This window comes from Abramis brama (genome assembly GCF_963993115.1).
Source record: "Abramis brama genome assembly, chromosome: 7".
Classification (NCBI taxonomy): Eukaryota; Metazoa; Chordata; class Actinopteri; order Cypriniformes; family Leuciscidae; genus Abramis; species Abramis brama.
The window spans coordinates 16,665,521-16,685,537 of NC_139969.1; the positions used below are offsets into that span (position 1 = coordinate 16,665,521).

The 20,017-nt window shown below is 39.6% G+C and overlaps 1 protein-coding gene across 6 annotated transcripts in view; it reads right to left on the reverse strand.

Annotated features, from left to right (window-relative positions):
- Nucleotides 1-20,017, reverse strand: part of astn1 (astrotactin 1) — a 271,979-nt gene that overhangs the window by 172,875 nt on the left and 79,087 nt on the right. For all 6 annotated transcript variants that reach the window (XM_084120756.1, XM_084120760.1, XM_084120759.1 and 3 more), the window contains 2 exons: nucleotides 4,496-4,580; nucleotides 2,675-2,749 (listed from right to left, as the gene is read on the reverse strand). In XM_084120756.1, coding sequence (XP_083976882.1) covers nucleotides 2,675-2,749; nucleotides 4,496-4,580 — 160 coding nt within the window. The remainder of the gene's footprint in view (nucleotides 1-2,674; nucleotides 2,750-4,495; nucleotides 4,581-20,017) is intronic.

Consider the following 20,017-nt stretch of genomic DNA (forward strand, 5'->3'; position numbering starts at 1 on the left):
ATTTGAACTATGCCCGTTGATCACGCCTCTTGTGCAGTAGAAAATACATAGCAGACTCCCTAGACCAATGTTCAATCTTAAAAGACTGAGCTTGGTCTGGTGATAGCCAGACTAAAGAGGACTGCCAATTGTGGGGGAAATGCAAAGACAAATATGCATTTAATGTATAGTTTAAATTCTGCACAACTGGAAAATGCAATTACACTTGAATTCTGACCACAATATGCTGCAATACACAGCAAGCTTGTTTTGCAGTTGCACTCATCCGTCTGGATTTCTCCACATGAATCTATCTCATCACACCTGGGGTGGTGCGTGTGCCTCATCAACTGTAACCACAAACTCATTTCTGTCAATATATCATCCATCATCAGCTACTGTTTAAATTAAATCCAATTAAGCCTTGTTCATTTCATGTGCACAGCGTTTTCTCCTGCTGTTAATGGTAAAAAGATCTGTTAAAGTAAAAGTTTCTTGTCGAATTTGAGACTGAAAACGGACCGATATTTTAGTGCAATCCATACTCATAGCTGTTTCATAATTCCATGACATCCCAAAAAGGTATGTCAGCACACCACAGATTTGCTGAAAACTCACCCAAGTGTTTTGTGATATACAGATTCAGGAAACAAAGGACAAAACGTGAAGCTTGACACGTTTGGATATTGTCGCCTGCTACTGAGAAGCGCCTAAAATTGAGTTTTGCAGAAAAGTGACTTGTAAATGGATTATTGAACAAAATCGTGAGAACGGGATAAAACTCCCGCCTCGCAGGTGGAAGTTAAAAGGGAAAAACACATCTATCAAAAAACGTCAGGGTACCTTTTAAACTATCTCAGCACTCTGGCTCAATGACATACAAAGACACAACCTCAGAACAGGACGGAAAAGAAATAACCATAAAATGCAGTTCTGTTAAAAGCAGCAGTATCCGACATTATCAAGTGGGTACTGAAGTTTGCACTGGATGTTTACTGACACCGTAAAGCATGATTTGAGTGAACTTTGAATGGTTTGCAGATTGGAAAGTAAATCAGATTACAGAGTGATTTGAAGTGTTTATAAACTCCAGATTAAAAAATACTGAGGTTTAGTTGCACCATAACAACACATCTTTTCTCCATCTCTCACTCTTGTACTGCCACTTTCAAAGTAGAGCAAATATCAGTCACATCATTTCGGAGACTGATTTTGAAAGCTAGATATATAAATGAATAAGTGAAGCATTCGAAATTGATTATGGCCTTTCCTATTCATTCATGGCACAAATCAATGATGTATGAGGAAAGGCTTTGTGAAATTGAAAATAAATCTTTCATTCAAGTCGTCTCACACATTCACGTTTGTGCAGGTTTGTTTGGAAATAAGCATTTAATTGTCCCAATGAAATGTATTTGTTTGGATCCCCAAAGCAAAGGGATATGAGATTTTACACTTATAAATATATATAACACAGATTCCAATTACAAGATGCCCTCCCGGTGTTGTTTTCAAATGTGAAAGAACACCGATTCATAAAATTTGTAAATAAATTGCTTGCGATTTGTGCAAACGAATTAGGGTTGAACAATCAAAGGACTTTGCAATGTCAAGGATGAGATCTATGAATAATTCAGCAAATGAAGGAGATTATGCATGGCAACTGAAGGTAACCATATGTCGCTACAATTGGATTAGCACTGTTAAATATTCCAAAACATACACCTCACAGACTGAAACATCTCAAGTGCATAAAGCAATGAACTTATTAGTCCTGAGTCTCCAGTAGCCAGAAGTAAACATTGTCAAAATCCATGCCTTTTTATATGGATAACATTTGTATTTGTAGGCAAATGCACTCGGTGGCCCAGTATTAAAAGTAATTACGTCAATTTTCCATTTTCAAGTTTTTATTTGAACTGTGAAAGGAGCTCTTAGAAGCTGAATAAAGAAATGTCAGCTTAGCCAAAATGACAAAATAAGTATACTGCATTTCACAAGCTACTCCGTCTCAACAGAAACCTATTACATACTTGTCAGCACCTTTTTTTTTTTCAAAGCTCATTTTCTGCAGTCATATATAATGGAATGTACAGTACACATTTTGCTATATAAGGTAGCCCCAAAAAGCATTTGTACATTTAAGATAAACTTAAGGATGTATGAATTGAACTGCGTTACAATTGGCACCTGCAAATAATACTAGAGCTTTTCTCAGAACGAACTTCATTTTTCTGAACTTTATTATTTTAATATTATTAAATTACTTTTAACCAACTGGTTATGCTTTATGTACACTCTTATGTACACAAGTTCTATATAGGGCCTCAAAGGTTTCTGTCAGGTGCTTCACATATTTAGCCTTTCAGATCATCGGATAGTTTTATTGATTTAGTTTTAATTAATTAAGTTTGTTTTAATTTATTTTCACATCCTGGTTTTATTAAAATTTTATGAATTAAGCAATTTGTAAACATACTTTATCACTTGAAAAAAAGGTGAAATAACCTGTTAAACAGTATGCAAAATATTTAAGACATTTCTCCTTATTTATCTTTTTTTTTGCTGTAAAGGCAACATTTTAGCTGTAAAACTATAGAGACATCTTCCAAATATTTTTTTCGATTTTTATTCATTTCGAACTGGGTCACAAACTTTATAGTACAAATAAACAAATAAACACATTTTTTCTCACCTAAAAATGCGATCAGATGGCTGCTCTCCCATCACCAAGTCAAAGCCACGTTGGAAAATTGTGTATGGCCATGGGCTGCAAAACAGAAAGGGCAACAAAATGAATAATTAATGCTTAAAATAATAATAATAAAAAAAAAAACTGTATGTCACACCATAGACTCTTCATTCATTGTTAAACAGTGCCATTCTTCACTAAGCCAAATGACCTTTAAAATTTCAAGACTTTGTGATGAAAATATTCCTTTATGAACTCACATCAAACCAGTTATGTTCCTGATATGAACATCACAGAATTGCTTCCAGCAGATACAATTCAAAAACTGCGACCAATAGCAGCCACTCAGTCAGTGCCGTATAATACGTGAGCGTGACTTCAAGTGTGTATTTATCCAGTTCTCTATGTGAACTGATGGAGATTAATGCAGAGAGGCAGCTGTGGGGACATGGGCTGTCGCTGCAGTATAAGAGAAGAGACAAGGAGCTGATGCCTCTCTAAGTAAGCTGTTACTCACAGCAAAAGAGCACTCACAGCCTGGTTAGACCACTTCACACCACAGATCACCTACTGCTGTTTAAACATCAACATTTGTCCTGCAGCATTCATAATTCATAAGAATTCGGAGAACCCAATACCACAGGAAGGTCCAAAAATTAATCAAAATAAAAAAAATAAATAAAATAAAATAATGCTGAACACTGAAGTCAGTTTCTTTATAGCATGTACATTTTTTGTCTGTGCCACAAAGTAAGTTATCACATGGATTTGCAGAAAAACAGTTTCAGAAATATCTTGGCACTTTGAAACTTTTGAAAAGCATTTGGCATCGGACTTTCTTTTTTCTCCACTAAGTGTTAGAGTCAATTAAAAACTGTTCACACCTTCACAAAGGGAACAAGCACATCCAGTGCTATTCCACTCCCCTAAGGCAATCTTACTGATTGTTCCAATTTGATTTCTAATTATCGGATCCATCTCGCCCCACTGTCATCACTCCCATCTTCCTCCCAATTAAAATGCCAAGGCTTTCCTCACCTCCAAGTCTTAATCAAACTGCTCCAGAGCGACAGCCTCAAACCCAGATGAGCATGTGAAACTCTCCTCAGGGAGGGTCTAATTAACTTTAAACATCTTAAATACAAGTCTTTCCGGGATTAGAAACTTGTGCTCCTAACATTTAAGTGCTTTCATTATTTCTGGACTGTTAAGAAGCAAAACACTCTCATATTTTATGCCATTCTCTCGCATTTGTGCTTCATTCATCTATCTGTTGACTTGTGCTTGTTGACATTGTTACCTCAGATCAAAGATAGCATCAGTTCAGATGCAGTTAATCTTATATTCAGTCCTCTGCTAAAATATCTGAGGGCAACAACAAAAGTTTGGAAACTAAAAAGAAGTACAGCAGAATTTAAAAACAATTAGATTCACTTTGGTCATTTTAAAAGCAGTTCTTGGACGAGGCACGCAAGTGACGAATTACATCATTTCTTACACGCGTAACACAATTTAAAAATGCACAATACATACATCTCATTGGTATACTGAAATGCAAATCACTGTCACACAAATCTAAAATGACCCAGAGCTTCACTGCACTAATCCCTTTTCCAATTCCAGAGGAAGAACATCATGCAAAAAAAAAGCTAATTAATTCAAGCCAATGTAATTTCCCTACAGTGCATAACACCTGGCTGGCTATCAGCACTGGAGACATTTTTACTACAGTTAAGAAGCACAACCAACTTCGAGGTGGCAGATACCCGATTGTAGTAGCGCTGTTGTATATCAGAGTCGACACAAAATGCTTATAGTACTCACCCCTGATTTGGGCCCCATTCGTTGCGAATACATAGATGCTTGTGAACAGGGTCCTTCATGTAGCCATCGAAACAGATACATTCTCCTGAAAGAAGACAATTAGTATATTTAAACCCTCATTATCAATAAGATAAAATAAAATAAAATAAAATAAAAGTATAATAAAATGATGCTGAGCCCTAATTGTAGTATGTGTCCTTGAGGGATGTCAGTTAGGATGGTACCAGCTTTCTGCCAAAATACTATTGTTAATACTGTACTGTAAAATAAAACCATCATAAATTACAATAGGACTTCCTTAAAACACTGTAAAATAACTGGATGTGTTCATCTTAGCTGTTTTTAATGCGTTTTTATATGTAAACATGCACTAGATGGACATCTCACTTTTTCTGTGTCAAGTGAAGAAAGATATATAAATTCTGGAAAAAAAGGTGCATGGAGACGCTTTCTAGTATGCTCTATCTAGCTTTTTAAATGCAAGAACACCTTTATTAACCTTTCCCATTTTCATTTTGTATGACAATGGTGTATTTTATTACATTACTGTAGCAACCACAGTTTTATTGTAGGCGCACTACAATGGTTACCACTGAACATTTTTGTGAGGGGGTTTTAAGGAAGCACATCCATAGAAAGTCATTACTGTTAACTAAATCTTCACATAAAGAGCATGGCAAATCAAATACTTTTAAAACTTGTTTTGTATTTTGTGTCATGTCTTTCAACTATATCTAGTGCTTTAAATGTACTAGAAATAACAGAAAATAATAAATAATAAATCATTTATCATACCAGTGTCCAGTAAAGTACAGTTTGTGTGTGATAAACCTCTGAAATGAGTAAAGTTCCTTCTCTGGGTGTGTTTGTTTTTCTTTTTGTCCAATTTGTCTTCCAGTTCAATTTGATATTAAAGGCATATGGAACATAAATTACCGTACACTAACTAACTAAATAAGTCACATCAAGTTTACACACATTTGAAAAATTTTACAATGCATAGATATAATATTTACAACAATAACAAGTATATCATCTTCTCTTTAGATCATTAGTCAACAAATTGCTAGTAAATACTGCAAATAAATCGATTGTCAGGCCCAGTAATGCAACTTTCATTTAACTGAGCTGGGCCAGGTTTCCCGATAACGATGTATCTTAGCTCTTAAGGGCGCTTTCTACGTGCAAGGTTACGAACGCTCGCAGCAATTCCACGAGCGTTTCCTAAAAATGCACTTAACATGAACGCACGAGAACGCGCTCTACGTGCTACTTAAGAGTCGCTGTCCATTCGCGAAGTGCTGAAATATAACCTTATATGGAATCATATTCTGAACATTTAACCTAATAATTGTCATCTGTTGTGGATTAGCAATCAAGACAAGTCTATATAAAGGCGGAGGCACTGACAAAATGGCTGGAAAAAAAACAAAACAAGAAAAGATACCTTTCAAAAAGATGAAATTAATGTCCTTTTAGAGGAGATAGAGCGAAACAAAGATGTCATTTTTAACAGATTTAAAGGATTTCTTTTATTTATTTTTTTGTTCATTCATTTAATTTTGATTAAAATTATTAGATTAAAATATTTCTATTTTTTTGTTTTGTTTTCTGACCTTTTTAATTATTTAATGTATACATTAATTTAACCAACAACAAAAAAGAGTAATAAAGTGTACAATAAAGTACAATCAACACCTTATATTATAATCACATTGCATTTGAATAAAGTTAAAGGTGTAATCTTCCGGTTTCATAAATCTGTCTTCTTACGATGCACTTGGGGATGTACGATTACTCCAGAGCACTCGTAGTTCTACGAAGATTTTCAAGTGCTACTTAAGCTACGATGCTTTTGGGAAACAGACCATTCAGACCAAGATCAGTCGTACGATCGTTTTTACGATCAACTTAGGCTTACGATGCTTTTGGGAAACGCAGCCCAGAGTGGTTGCTAAAAATGGCTGACTCACAGATCATTTCGTGTTTCAAACCATTTCAAGGTCATTTAGATGCAGGAAGTCGTGTTTACTGATGATAAACACAAGCAGTAAGTCATTTACTTTGTTTTAGTTCCTTTCCACCAGGTTAAGCCATTCAGGCTAATGTGTGAAGCAGCTATGAACAGATTTTACCCCACTACGGAGTCACATGACTTCGCCTGTAATTACCCCCCTCGCATTCGCACCACGACCCGATCTGTAGTCTAATCGCCTCTCTGTGTGACTGATATTAATTCATCCTCTTCAGGGTCAAGAGAAAATGACCTAATTGTCATGTTTACATCAATTGGTGATTCTCCAGACATGCAATGCTGTAAATGGGTGCTCTTAGTTTGAAGCATCTGCATGCACAGCAGATTCCATGTGTCAGCCCTCCTCAGTAGGGCTCATGGTTCAGACAGGTCTAATCACTCTGAGTTCAACTGATCAGTCTTGTCAGGGCAAACCGCAGGCATGTCGCTCATGATTTGGGTTCATGGGACTGACGAGGCTGCACCCTGCGCAGGAACACGCGCCCCGTCCTGAAAAAAACGTGTGAGGAGACTGATGCACATACAGAGGGGGCACAGAGGAAGAATGGCATTTACAAACATGGAAACAAATGTGTTACGAGTGGGAAGACAATGTGTGGAAAAAGGCTAAAGAAAACATTTGATATCTTCTAACATTTTTTTGCAAAGCAGTAGTCATCAATATGCTGACAATGCCAGTGATTATGTGCCCAGAGATTTGCTAATGGAATATAAGTGACCTTAAATTCTGCATTATGCAGACTAATATTGGATTTCCAACCCTGATGCTCTAACTAAGAAACAACTTTTTTTTTGAAGGGCAATTGTATGTAGTATAAGATGCAAGTTGGAAAGAAAGCTAAACTATTTAAAAGCATTTCAAGGCAATCTTTAAAACTAAATCATACATTAATTGTGATATAGCTCAATATAGTTTACTGTATTAGCAGTTTACTTCTCTCTTATTAAACCTTTAATACAAACTACTGTTCAAAAGTTTGGGGTCAGTATGATTTCAAATAAATGCTGTTCTTTTGAACTTTCTATTCATCAAATAATCCTAAGAAATTTTTAAGAGGCACAATATTGATAATGATAAGAAATGTTTCTTGAGCACCAACTCAGCCAATTAGAATGGTTTCTAAAGTATCATGTGACACCGAAGAACGGAGCAATGGCATATAATAAACTTTAAATTACTCTACTAAATGTGTATTTGTCCATTTGAAACACCCCCCCCCCCCCCCCCCCCAAAAAAAAAAAAAGAGAAAGAGAAAAGTACAGCTCAGCAAAAAAAGTAATTTACCATTATGGGTCATAACCACTTAATTTGATATATTACTGATCATAGGCACAATTTGGCAGGGCCAAGAATAATGTCAAGCACTGCACTATGCTATTTGCATAGTTAACTGTTTTAGCTTTGCCAAAGTAATTTGTAAAACTGAAATTAACTGTGTACCATAGGTAATAATAGCATTTTTATCAATTCAAATGAGATGCAGGGAGTCTTTATGCCTCTGGGTGGTAAATGACAATTTTGCCAGGAAACATGTACCCAGTGGCTCTGTGATTGACTGATCATTATTGATATCCAGCAGGCACTCAGCCAGTGCTGTATGCATAAGAAATACATACCTTTTTAATTTATCTCTTCACAGAATATATGCAGAAGCAGTTTTTTTCTGGATATTTTTTCTGTTTTTTTTTTTTTTTCAAATTGGATATTTGGGGTGACAATCTGTAGGGAATCCTTGCAAATGTAACTAATCAGGACCCCAGCAGGAAGTAAACAAAACATTTCTCAAGCTTTTAAGCTGTTAAAATTAAATTTATAATGTGTATGTGGAAGTATTTCCATGTTTGTTTATTTAGTCCTGCCATGTGACATATCTACATAAAAGAAAAAAATAAGTTTTAATGAATTGTATTGACGAAGCGTATGGGAATCTAACTGTTAGAAACAATGTGTCAAAATTGCTTAATAACTTGAAAATGTACTGCAGAGTGCAACAAAAGTGTCCTGCAGTGTGACATGCTGTATCCAGCTTAACTGTTTTCCGGATGTTTCTAGTTGTATTATAATTAATTATTGTGCGTGTCATTTTCAAAACCTCAAATGAATTAAGAGACCTAAGTGAACCTAAAATAAATTGTCACCAGCTTCTAAAACTACATTAATAATATATAATATATAACGGCATCTATATATTTTCAAAAATGAATATATAAAATAACTATATATTTTCAAAACTTAATATATAAAATAACTATACATTTTCAAAATTAAATAATGGGCTTTTATATTATCATTATACTAAAAGCAAAAGATGTGATTGAGGTTTCCGGAAAATATCTTGTTTACATTAACTTGACAGCATATATTATGTTTCTATTCACTATTAGAACAATGCATGTATAATCCTGAAGAGAAACAATTTCAATTAAATTTAAATGTAATTTTATAGCACTTGTTAAAATAAAATAAAATAAAAAACCCATTAATGTCCATGTTCAGCAACACTTATGCATTTCAGCATGTTAAAAACAAACCAAATCTAACAACTTGCGAAAAGGCAAACAAGGCATAATGATTGCTCTATACAAAATACTGCTGATTTCTCCATTTATTTAGTTTATTTATATGTGTGTATGTGCATGTGTGTAAAAAATCACTACTATTGAATTTAGACAGAGTAGTCACTCTGACTGTGTAGAATTACTTATTAATGAAGTTTTTAAGTCCAGAGTAATTCCTTTCCACGACCACAGAGAGAGTCTGTAGGGGATCTATCATTCAGTCAAATTAATGAAACGAAAGTGCAAGGATCAGGTAGCCTGAGACACAACATCACATGTTCTTGTTTAATAAATGTCCTCTGAAGCCTGCTGGGAATGAGGGAGGTGAACAGGGGCTCAGAGAGGCCTGTTATCAGTCCGATTCTCATCTCAGCTTTTACACATCCTCTGTGCCTCTGATTTACAATCTTTTTTAAAGCGCACACACCCCCAGTTATTGTCGCTCTCCATCCCCACTTTCATCAGTATCTCCCTCTACTGTTTGATTGAGACAGTCTTACGGTTTACACACACTGAGCCTTTCATTAAGAATGCATCATACAAAAAAGCACAATGCAATTATTGAACCTTGGCAGTACCAAGGCCTCATCCTTTAGATTTCATTTGTGAAAAAACCAAGACATGTTCCCAAAGGTCCAACTTTGATTCATTTATCTTTGGAAGATTCTCTTTTCAAAGCCCAATGGAGCTCCTCTTTTGAATTATGGATGCAAACGGGCGGAACTTGTCAACAAATGATAACAATGTTGGATTGATTCCAGCTGCAGATGATCGGAAAAATGCCTGTAAAGCGAATGTATTACCATTCATTTGGATGTACCTGGGTGCCTGTTGACTGTTTTGCCTGACAGGAAAAAAATATAAAACTGAATTGATCAATCTCGGCTTACAAACTTGCAATCTTTGGTGGCAAAATGCAGATAAAGAGTATTCAAATTTATTATGCAAACACAAAAACTTCTGCCCACTGCCTGAGATTCATCATCAACACTGTACCGTAAAGTTTTATAGTTATGTAGTGTGTACTGATTTTTTTTTTTTTTTCTTTAACAATAAAACAATTGAAATAAAGGAACTGGAATAAGATGCTAATCTAATGCCAAGAACCTCCAAATCTAAAGTCCTAAAGTATCCAAAAATATAAAAGCAGCTATTAAAAATAATAATAATAATAATTGTCTTTTTTTTATGTCACCACTGTATTAAAACCAAAAGGCATGATTAAAATGTCTGGAAAATTTTACTTTAACTTTAATGTACACAAATTTGAGCGCATCTTGTTTTTCTACCTATTAGGATAATGTTGCTTGTATAAAGAGAAACATTTTTTTATTTTATTTTTTTTCAAAATTTATTTGTATAGAACTGTTTACAAAAAATATTGTTCTATATAGCAAATAATACCTTACAAAACCCCAGTGGATAGGTAAAAGGATACACCAAAAATATAGACTATTCATGGATGATATTTTTGTTCTTACAAAAGTATATCTAAAAGTATAAGTATATCTTTCTCATAAAAACTATGACTGTCAATAGAGTAAAATAATTACAATTAATCAAATTAATTAAATTAAAAATGTATAATATGCAATCTGTTAAAGTTGTGTTAAAAGTGTAAATAAATCTGTTTTAAATACACTTGAAATTGAGAAAGTGAAAATAAGTGAAAATAAATTAAAACGGGTACCTGTTCTGTTTATTTGGCATATTATAAGTAAACTGCTGAGATCTTAGATGGTCAAAGTGCTCACATACAACAACCCAATATTCCTGAATCTAATCAAGTATCGTATAGAATAGTAATGCTTCTCTGGCTCAGAATATCCTAAAGGCATTCCATTTGATCTGTGTTTTGCCTAATTTACGGCCCAGCCATGAATTTAAAAAAGAAAAAGAAAAAAAGAAAAAGAAATAATAATTCAAATCCAGGTCACTGAAGCTGTATAAGCCCAAGTCTTACATTACAAAGATTCATTGTCAAGCATTACTGTCCTCACAGCTCTCACTCAATTAAGCTTTCATTACTTAATACTGTTCACTCAAGAGAGACACCTTCAGAGAAATCTGCAAATGAAACGACAGATGAATCAGAGCTAAGCCTCTCTCCTGTCCCTCCTGCTCTTTAAAGGAAGCTGCGTTACAACTGCAGTTCATTGAGCACATTGATTTTACACAGCAGAGGGGATGGGCACTCGTTCACTAGGGCGGAGTGGTGGTGCGAGACATTAGTTTATGATTAATTAGTTGAAAAATGCAGACTAATCAAGGAAAGCCAAAAAAATATGCTTTTCACTTTTTCTGATTGTTTTTTTTAGTTCCCAAAGTGCAGTTTGAAGGGACAGTTCAGCTAAAAAATTATAAATTTCATATCGTTTTAAACCTGTATGACTTCCTTTCTTCTGTGAAAGACACAATAAGATATTTTAATATATATATATATATTTAAGATTTATTTTTTGCATTTTTCCCTTGATTCAGATATAAGAGTTGGAGAGAGGACAGTAAGTGAAGTGGAAGAAAAAGGGGAACGGGATTGAGAAAGAACCACGTGCTGGGATTCAAACTTGGGTCATCCCAAAGCACAATTGCGCTGTATGTCTGAGAACTATCTATCATCTAACAATTCTAATCGATTCACACATTTTAACACATTTTGTTAACGTGATGTTGTCAGAACAAAGAAGCCGGGAGTCAACTGCGAGAGCAGAGCAGCACACGGATAGTTTACAAAGTGCATAGGCTTGCAACAGGAAAATAGCCTTAACCAGGGGGTTAAAGTGGGCCGGAACGGCCTGGCCCCGCCATCACAAACACGCTTCCCGACGTTATTTTCTCACGGTTCTCCTGTCTGATTTTAGTGCATCTACACCGGTGGATAGCACTCAGCAATCAATGATAAGAGGGTATATATAGACTCAGCAGTCTTACCTCGATCCACTGACAGTTTGCAGCATCCCCCCACCACCCCTTCTCCACACTTCTAGTTCTAAACACTTACATGCGGGGGGAGTACTCTGGGTTCGGGCTGAATTCCGAGCTCGGAGCCCTCCCTCCGGACAGCACCCCAAATACGCATTAAATCTTACTCCCTCAAAATTATATGTAAGTGTGAACTCGTGAAATAAGTATTGTGATACTTGGTGCCACAGTGACAATCTTGTCCCAAAAAGTATTGCTATACCACGATACTCAATATGTTGTCCCATGGTGAGTAATTTTTCCCTGTTGCACCTACACAAAATTTGAGGGTTCCCCCACCTGCCAAATCCCACTTTAACCACTGGCCTTAACCCTCTGAGGATTTTTTTCACATAGTAGCACAATAAACTTCAATTACTCCGTCATTTATGGTCATACAGAAAAAAGAAATATGAAAAAAGAATCTGTGATATTTCTACTTTTGTATGTGTCCACTTACAATCAAATCAAAACATTGTTCTTTTGTAAAATAAAGAAAATAAACAGGGTGTGCTTTCTGCCTCTCCGTCGCGGTGAACTTTTTTTTCTTGAGCACGTCTATAAACTGAAACAAAACTCAGCGAATACTTGTCACACATTTATGAGCCATATACCTTTATAAACATTTAAGTGTGTACTTTTAAATGATCGGATTCAAACTGAAAACAAATATTCTCTGTTTAAGTAATTTGTATAAAACCAACAAGATGTCCAGTATCTCAAACGCTTGCTCATTATTTTTAATTTGACCACGCCCACGCGCGCAAAAGAGATTCACATGCAAATCTCCACATGGAACGCGAACATGCTCATTACCTCAAAAACAAAGCACGAAAAAACTTCACAAGTCTCTGCTTTTCGTCGAGTTTGGAAGACGCGCATGAGCTTACATTGGATTTACCTCAGAAGAAGAAGAACACGATTTGAAGACAAGAAAGATGTAAGGTAAGAAATTCTTAATTATTAGTTAGTTATTGTTGCATAAACTTCACATTGCAGTTGAACTGTTGCTAGATATATGGTGAATATTATAATATTTAGACCCGTGTTTACTGTTACTGTGTTTGTGGATATCTGCTCAAACGTAGATATGTATAATATGGTAACCATAATGTTTCATATTTTGGAGCATGCTGTGCGTTTGAATGTATCATATTTTTGGAGCGTGATCGCGTTTGAAAAGCAAAACGCACCAAACATTAGGCTTTATGTTTTTACTATCATCTCATTTCATATCATCATAACGAATGGAAACATTTGAAGTAACATATGATAATCAATATATTTTTCTCTAGCGTAGTTGTTACTGAAATCTTTTGGAAGATTTATAGGCTGCTATAGGTTATTGTTATTATTATTTTATGCAGCACTGCACATAGCCTATGCCTACAAGGCACAACAAACCTGGTGTTCATTATATTTTATATTGTTGGAAACATTTGTGTGTGTGTGTGTGTGTGTGTGTGTGTGTGTGTGTGTGTATTCTGTGAATTTTAAAAAGCAATTTTAACCAGAAAAATCTAAAAATGTATTCCCAAAATCGTGCAGGCCTCTTGATATCAGTATGTTCACTTTTTTTTTTTTTTCAGGGACCAGATGCCACTGAGTCCTGCTGACTTCAACATTCACATGAGTCTCTGTATATGAACATGGTAAAGTGAAAATCAAACACCTTGGAAATTAAAGGTATGTACAATGTTTTTAGGAATGGCACAAAGGTCTCTGTCTTTGGATCATTGTTTTTAATAATGTGCTTTTTTGTCATTTGTTGTGTATCTTTGGATTATGTTGTGTTGTAAATAAATCCAAACAATCAAAAAGCCATTCTTTTTAAAATCTCCTCATTCTTTGTGCAAGGTTGCTCAGAATGACAGGGCCTGATAGCTCCTAATAGGGCCGTTAGGGGAGTGTCTTTCTCAGGTGTGAAATGCTTACATATTAATGATGTGATCACGCCTCCTCGCATAAAGCTTTCTTACACAAAACACGTCTTACAATTTTTAAATCAATATATATTGTCTTATCTGAATGAGCAGTCAGGATGATTTTCACATAGTTTTGGAGCAAATATTCTAGGCTACGTGATACAATTTTCAAAAGTCGTGTGAAGAAATAATCAGTATGGGTTTCATGACCTTATTTCAGTGACAATTTTTTTTTCGTATTTTCACAAACTAGGGCTGGTCCGAATACCATTTTTTGAGCTTCGAAGCTTCGATAGGAATTAACATCGAATATTCGAAGCTTCGGAGGGAGGGGGCTGAACATATTCTTCTCTCTAATAAAGGCAGGAATCTCTATGCGTCTGTCTGTTTGCATTTAGATTATTTATCTTGCATTTTGAACCGTTCATCCAATCGACTTCACGAGTGCAGTGTCACATTTAGTGCAATATAGACACGCGAGACGTGACACATTCAGAATTAATAAACTTTTAATACAGAACAGCGCGAGCGGGAAGCGCGCGCGCCTCACGTGCAGGGCTTATATGCTCCGAGAATGGACACTGCACTAGTGATACAAAACACAGCCTAATATTTTTCTGAGTAACAAATAACTCTCAAATCAGAAATCAGCAGCACAGTAATTACTGACACAGTAAAGGGTAGGCTAATATATTGTTTCTATTCTATTTCCACAATGTCAAAGCAACGCAGTTATAGCCTACAAGCTCAGGCATGCACTTCTGCCCTTACAAACTCCGCTGTTCTGCGCTCTAAAATAAGAGTATTGTATTTCGCCCAAAAATGCTAAAAAAATAACCGTGTGAGAGCGTTTTAGGCTATATCATGTTATAGCCAGATATGACGACGCTTACAGCACGCATCACCGCAGATCAGCATCTATTCATCAAGCCAACGTGCAAACTATCGCAAATCAAAGTGAAAGTGGGTCGCAGATGCTTTAACACACAATCAACTTCATTAAAAGTAAAGAACCGAAATGATCTTACCAGGGCTGTTGCCGCTCTCTTATTGCGGTCTTTGATTTAGAAATTTTAGCTGACGATCAGTAAAATGCAGCTTATCTGTTGCTGGTGACGTGCACTCCATTACATCTGCCTATAGCGTGGGATTTGAAGTTCGGATTCATATCCGTTTTGCAAAAACACATTTTTTGTGTTCATTGTTCATATTGATAAATCAGAGAGAGCTATCCGATCTGAGAAAACGCATGACAGCCCCATTCAAGCGCGAATGGGAACCGTTTCTAGGGTGATGCCAGGTGTGAAAAAATAAATAAAAAATTAAAACGAATATTCGAATGTCAAATTTGAAAATCGAATACCAACCCACCGAACGAATATTCGAATACTCGAATATTCTGGTACAGCCCTATCACAAACCACGCATAAATGTCATTATCTCAAAACTGCAAACTTTTACATACATGCTGCTGACATATTATTGTAGCAGAGTTTGTGCTAAATACAGTGTAATCAGACTTTAGCCATGAAAATGTCACAAGTAACAGAAATAAGCACAAATTTCAGAGCATGTCAGAACACCTCCAGGGCCAGAAAACGCCTCGGTTACGACTGTAACCTCGGTTCCCTGAAGAGGGAACGAGCGTTGCGTCGAGAATGACGCTATGGGGAACGCTTTGCGTGATGACGTCTTGAAGCACATGTAAAATCAGTCCAATGGTGTGGCGGAACGTCAGAGGCGGGTGACGTCACGTACCAGGAAACTATAAAAGCCGGCCCGAAACAGAAAACGAAAGCTTCGTAAAAGTCTGAAGTCGAGCTGACAGGCATGAAGGAGATATGGCAAGGCGACGCAACGCTCGTTCCCTCTTCAGGGAACCGAGGTTACAGTCGTAACCGAGGCGTTCCCTTTCAAGGGAACTCCCGTTGCGTCGAGAATGACGCTATGGGGAACGTCTATACCAACGCCTCCATAGCTACGAATGTCTGTCCTGTGTGTAATCTGGAGAGCAGCACTAGGAAGACAAAACATGAGACCCTGGAGCAGAGTCTAGATCCAGAGAGTAAAACCTGACGAAAGTGTGCGGTGAGGACTAGCCTGCCGCATCACAGACGTCCTGTAAAGAAACTCCTGAAATAAGGGCCTTAGAGGCCGCCATACTCCTCGTCGAGTGCGACCGGACAGCCAAAGGAGAAGGCTGCACAGCCGCCTCATAAGCAAGTGAGATAGCCTCGACCACCCACTTGCTCATCCTTTGCTTAGACACTGGACCTCCTTTGTTAGGGGACCCAAAGCACACAAATAATTGATCACTTTTACGCCACAGGGCAGCTCTGTGGACATACACGTCTAACGCCCGCACAGGGCAAAGCAAATTATTAGCCTCCTGGTCAGCATTTTGAAAGGGAGGAGGACAGAAGGCCTGCAGGACAATAGGTCTGACCACATTAGTGGGGACCTTGGGGATATAACCCGGTCTTGGATGAAGAAACGCTTTAACCATACCCGGAGCAAACTCTAAGCATGACGGAGCAACCGACAATGCTTGAAGATCCCCTATTCTCTTGAGAGAAGAAATAGCAAGAAGAAAAAGTTAAAGTTAAAAACTTCTCAGGAACCTCCTCAATGGGCTCAAAGGGGGCCAGGGACAAGCCTTGTAATGCAATGGACAGGTCCCATGGCGGAACCCTAGAGCGAACTGCAGGCCTCAGCCTCCAAGTGCCACGAAGGAAACGAGATATCAAAGGGTCTTTCCCCACAGACATTCCACCCAAAGGAATGTGGTAAGCACCTATGGCCGCCACATAAACCTTTAAAGTGGACGGGGTCAGACCTGCCGTGAACCGGTCTTGCAGGAACTCCAGCACTGTACCAATTGGGCAGTTAACTGGGTCCAACCGACGGTCACTACACCAAGAAGTGAATACTCTCCACTTCAGGGCATAAAGTTTCCTCGTGGAGGGAGCTCTGGACTGTAGAATGGTCTCAACAACCTCAGTTGAGAGACCTGACTCTATGAGCTGGGCCCCCTCAGAGGCCAAGCCCACAGGTTCCACAGTTCTGGGCGGGGGTGAAATATCGAGCCCTCCGCCTGGGACAGAAGGTCCCTCCTGACGGGTAGCTCCAGAGGAGGCCCGTCGAGGAGCGACACAAGATCGGGAAACCACACTCTGCCCGGCCAGCGCGGGGCTATAAGAAGCAGGCAAACCCGGTCCCTGCGAACTCTCTCCAGAACTCCCGGGAGCAGAGCAACTGGGGGAAAAGCGTACAGACGTAGCCTCGGCCACGTCTGCACCATAGCATCCAGTCCCAGAGGAGCTGGATGCGTGAGGGAGAACCAAAGTGGACAGTGAGACGTCTCTCGAGACGCAAACAGATCCATTTGAGCTTGGCCAAACTCCCTCCATATCAGCTCCACCACCTCGGGGTGGAGCCTCCATTCCCCGGGCCTCGGCCCCTGTCTCGACAGAGTGTCTGCTCCTATATTCTGGACCCCGGGGATGTAAGCTGCCCTGAGTGACAGTAACTTCCCCTGGGACCACAAGAGGATATGGCGTGCCAAGTTGGATAACGGGCGCGAGCGCAAACCCCCTTGGTGGTTGATATAGGCGACTACCGACGTGTTGTCCGTGTGTACTAACACATGGTGTCCCCTGAGATCTGTGATAAAGCTCCTCAGAGCCCGGAAGACAGCTAACATCTCTGGGCGATTGATATGCCAGGAACGATGATGGTCTTCCCACAGACCTTGAGATGAGCGACCCTCCAGGATCGCTCCCCAACCCGTGAGGGAAGCATCCGTCGTTAGCAGTTTGCGACGACAAGGAGCTCCCAACACTGGGCCCTGGGACAGGAACCAAGGTTTCTTCCACATAACCAGGGCACGTAAGCATCGCCGCGTGACCTTGATTGTGCGAAATGGGTTGCCCCTCGGGGAAAACCCCCTGGTCCTGAGCCACCACTGCAGGGGCCTCATGTGTAGCAGTCCAAAAGGTATCACGTTGGAAGCTGCTGCCATGAGACCCAACAGTCTCTGGAACTGTTTGACAGTGAGTAGCTGGCCTAGCTTTACACTTTTCACAGCTGCAAGGATGGACTCTATACGTGGCGGTGACAGGCGCGCCTGCATCGACACTGAGTCCCAAACCACGCCTAAAAAAGTGGTCCTCTGGAGTGGAGAAAGCACACTCTTCTTGGCGTTCAGCCGTAACCCCAACTCTTTCATGTGGGCGAGAACAACATCTCGATGTTGAACCGCCAACTGATGCGACTGAGCTAAAATCAACCAATCGTCGATGTAGTTCATGATGCGAATACCCTGGAGGCGCAGCGGCGCCAGAGCTGCATCCATGCATTTGGTGAAAGTGCGGGGTGATAAAGCTAGGCCGAATGGAAGAACACGATATTGGTATGCTCTGCCCCCGAAAGCAAACCTCAGGAACTTCCAGTGACATGGACGGATGGAAATGTGGAAATATGCGTCCTTGAGATCTATCGTGACAAACCAGTCCTCGGACCTGATCTGTGGCACGATCTGTCTCAATTTTAACATTTTGAACTTGAGCTGCATGACTGACTCGTTCAGAACTCGAAGATCTAAAATGGGACGCAATCCCCCGTCCTTCTTTGGAACTATGAAGTACCGGCTGTAAAACCCGGTTTCCCTGCTGGAGGGAGGTACATATTCTATGGCCCCTTTCTCTAACAGAGTGTTTACTTCCTGTTCCATAACCAGAACCTGCTCGGGGCCCACCACTGTGGGCAGGACCCCCATAAACCGAGGTGGGCGTTTCTTGAATTGTATCTGATACCCTTTTTCTACGGTCTGCAGGACCCAACGAGAAACATTTGACAGTAGCTTCCACGCTGTCAAAGATTCTACTAGAGGTACCAGCCTCTCGAGACTGGTTTCTGGATTTTGTTGTTGCTGAGTAGTCGGTTCGTCGCCCTGTAACGGCGCACCGGCAGGGAACGACTGAACAGACTGCTCTAACACCCTCCTCGGAGGGGGCGGGCATCCCGAGGCCACTAAGTTTCCGGGTGGTCCTTGAGATATGTGCTCGCCGGAGACCGCTGCGCCCTGTAACACCTGAGGCGGCAGGGTTGGCAGAACGGTCCCCTGAGGGTACCGAAGAGAGACGGGCACCGTAAAAAGAGGTGTTAACCGCTCTGCTTCGGGGGGGACTACCCTCATTTGTCCTGAGCCCTCGGACGTCAGGACTTTTTCCCAGCAGCCTTCTTGGCGGTAATGACGGTCCGCAGATCCGTCCTACCCCTTAAAGACTGCTGGGTTTGAGCGCGCCCTCCGTGTCCCCGTGACTTTTGTGGGGGAGCACGGGAGGACACACTCTGTTTTTGAGTGGCACGATGTTCAGCGCTTTTTTTAGAGGAGTGAGGCTGCTCCCGCTCAGCAGCCTCATAAAAAGAACGGCGGGGAAGAAGTTTTTGAAGAGCTGCTGCTTGCTTAGAAGCTTCTTGAGATTTTGCAACCGCACTGCTGACTGCATCGCCAAACAAACCAACAGTGGAGACCGGAGCATCTAACAGAACATGCTTTTCTTTATCCTTAATATCACTCAGATTGAGCCACAGATGCCTCTCAGTGGCCACCAGGGCTGCCATAGACCGCCCGATTGATTTAGCGGTCTCCTTGGTGGCCCTGAGAGACAAATCTGTAGCCCTGCGAAGTTCTGCCACAGTATCAGGACCAATTCCCCCGCCCTCCTCTAAATCACCCAACAGTTCAGCCTGATAGGCTTGCATAATGGACATCGTATGCAGACACGCTGCTGCCTGACCAGCGGCTGCATATGATTTATGAACCAGGGAGGATGTCATTTTTACTGGTTTAGATGGAAGTGTAGGAGTCTTCAGGGAAGATGCCGTTGCTGGAGAGAGATAGCTCGCGAGCGTCTCTTCCACCTTCGGCATCTCCCCATAACCATGCTCTTTATATTTATGAATTGAAGAGTAGTGGGACGTGTGTGGTGTAAAAACTCTATATGACACTGGTTTTCCCCACGATCTCGACACCTCGGT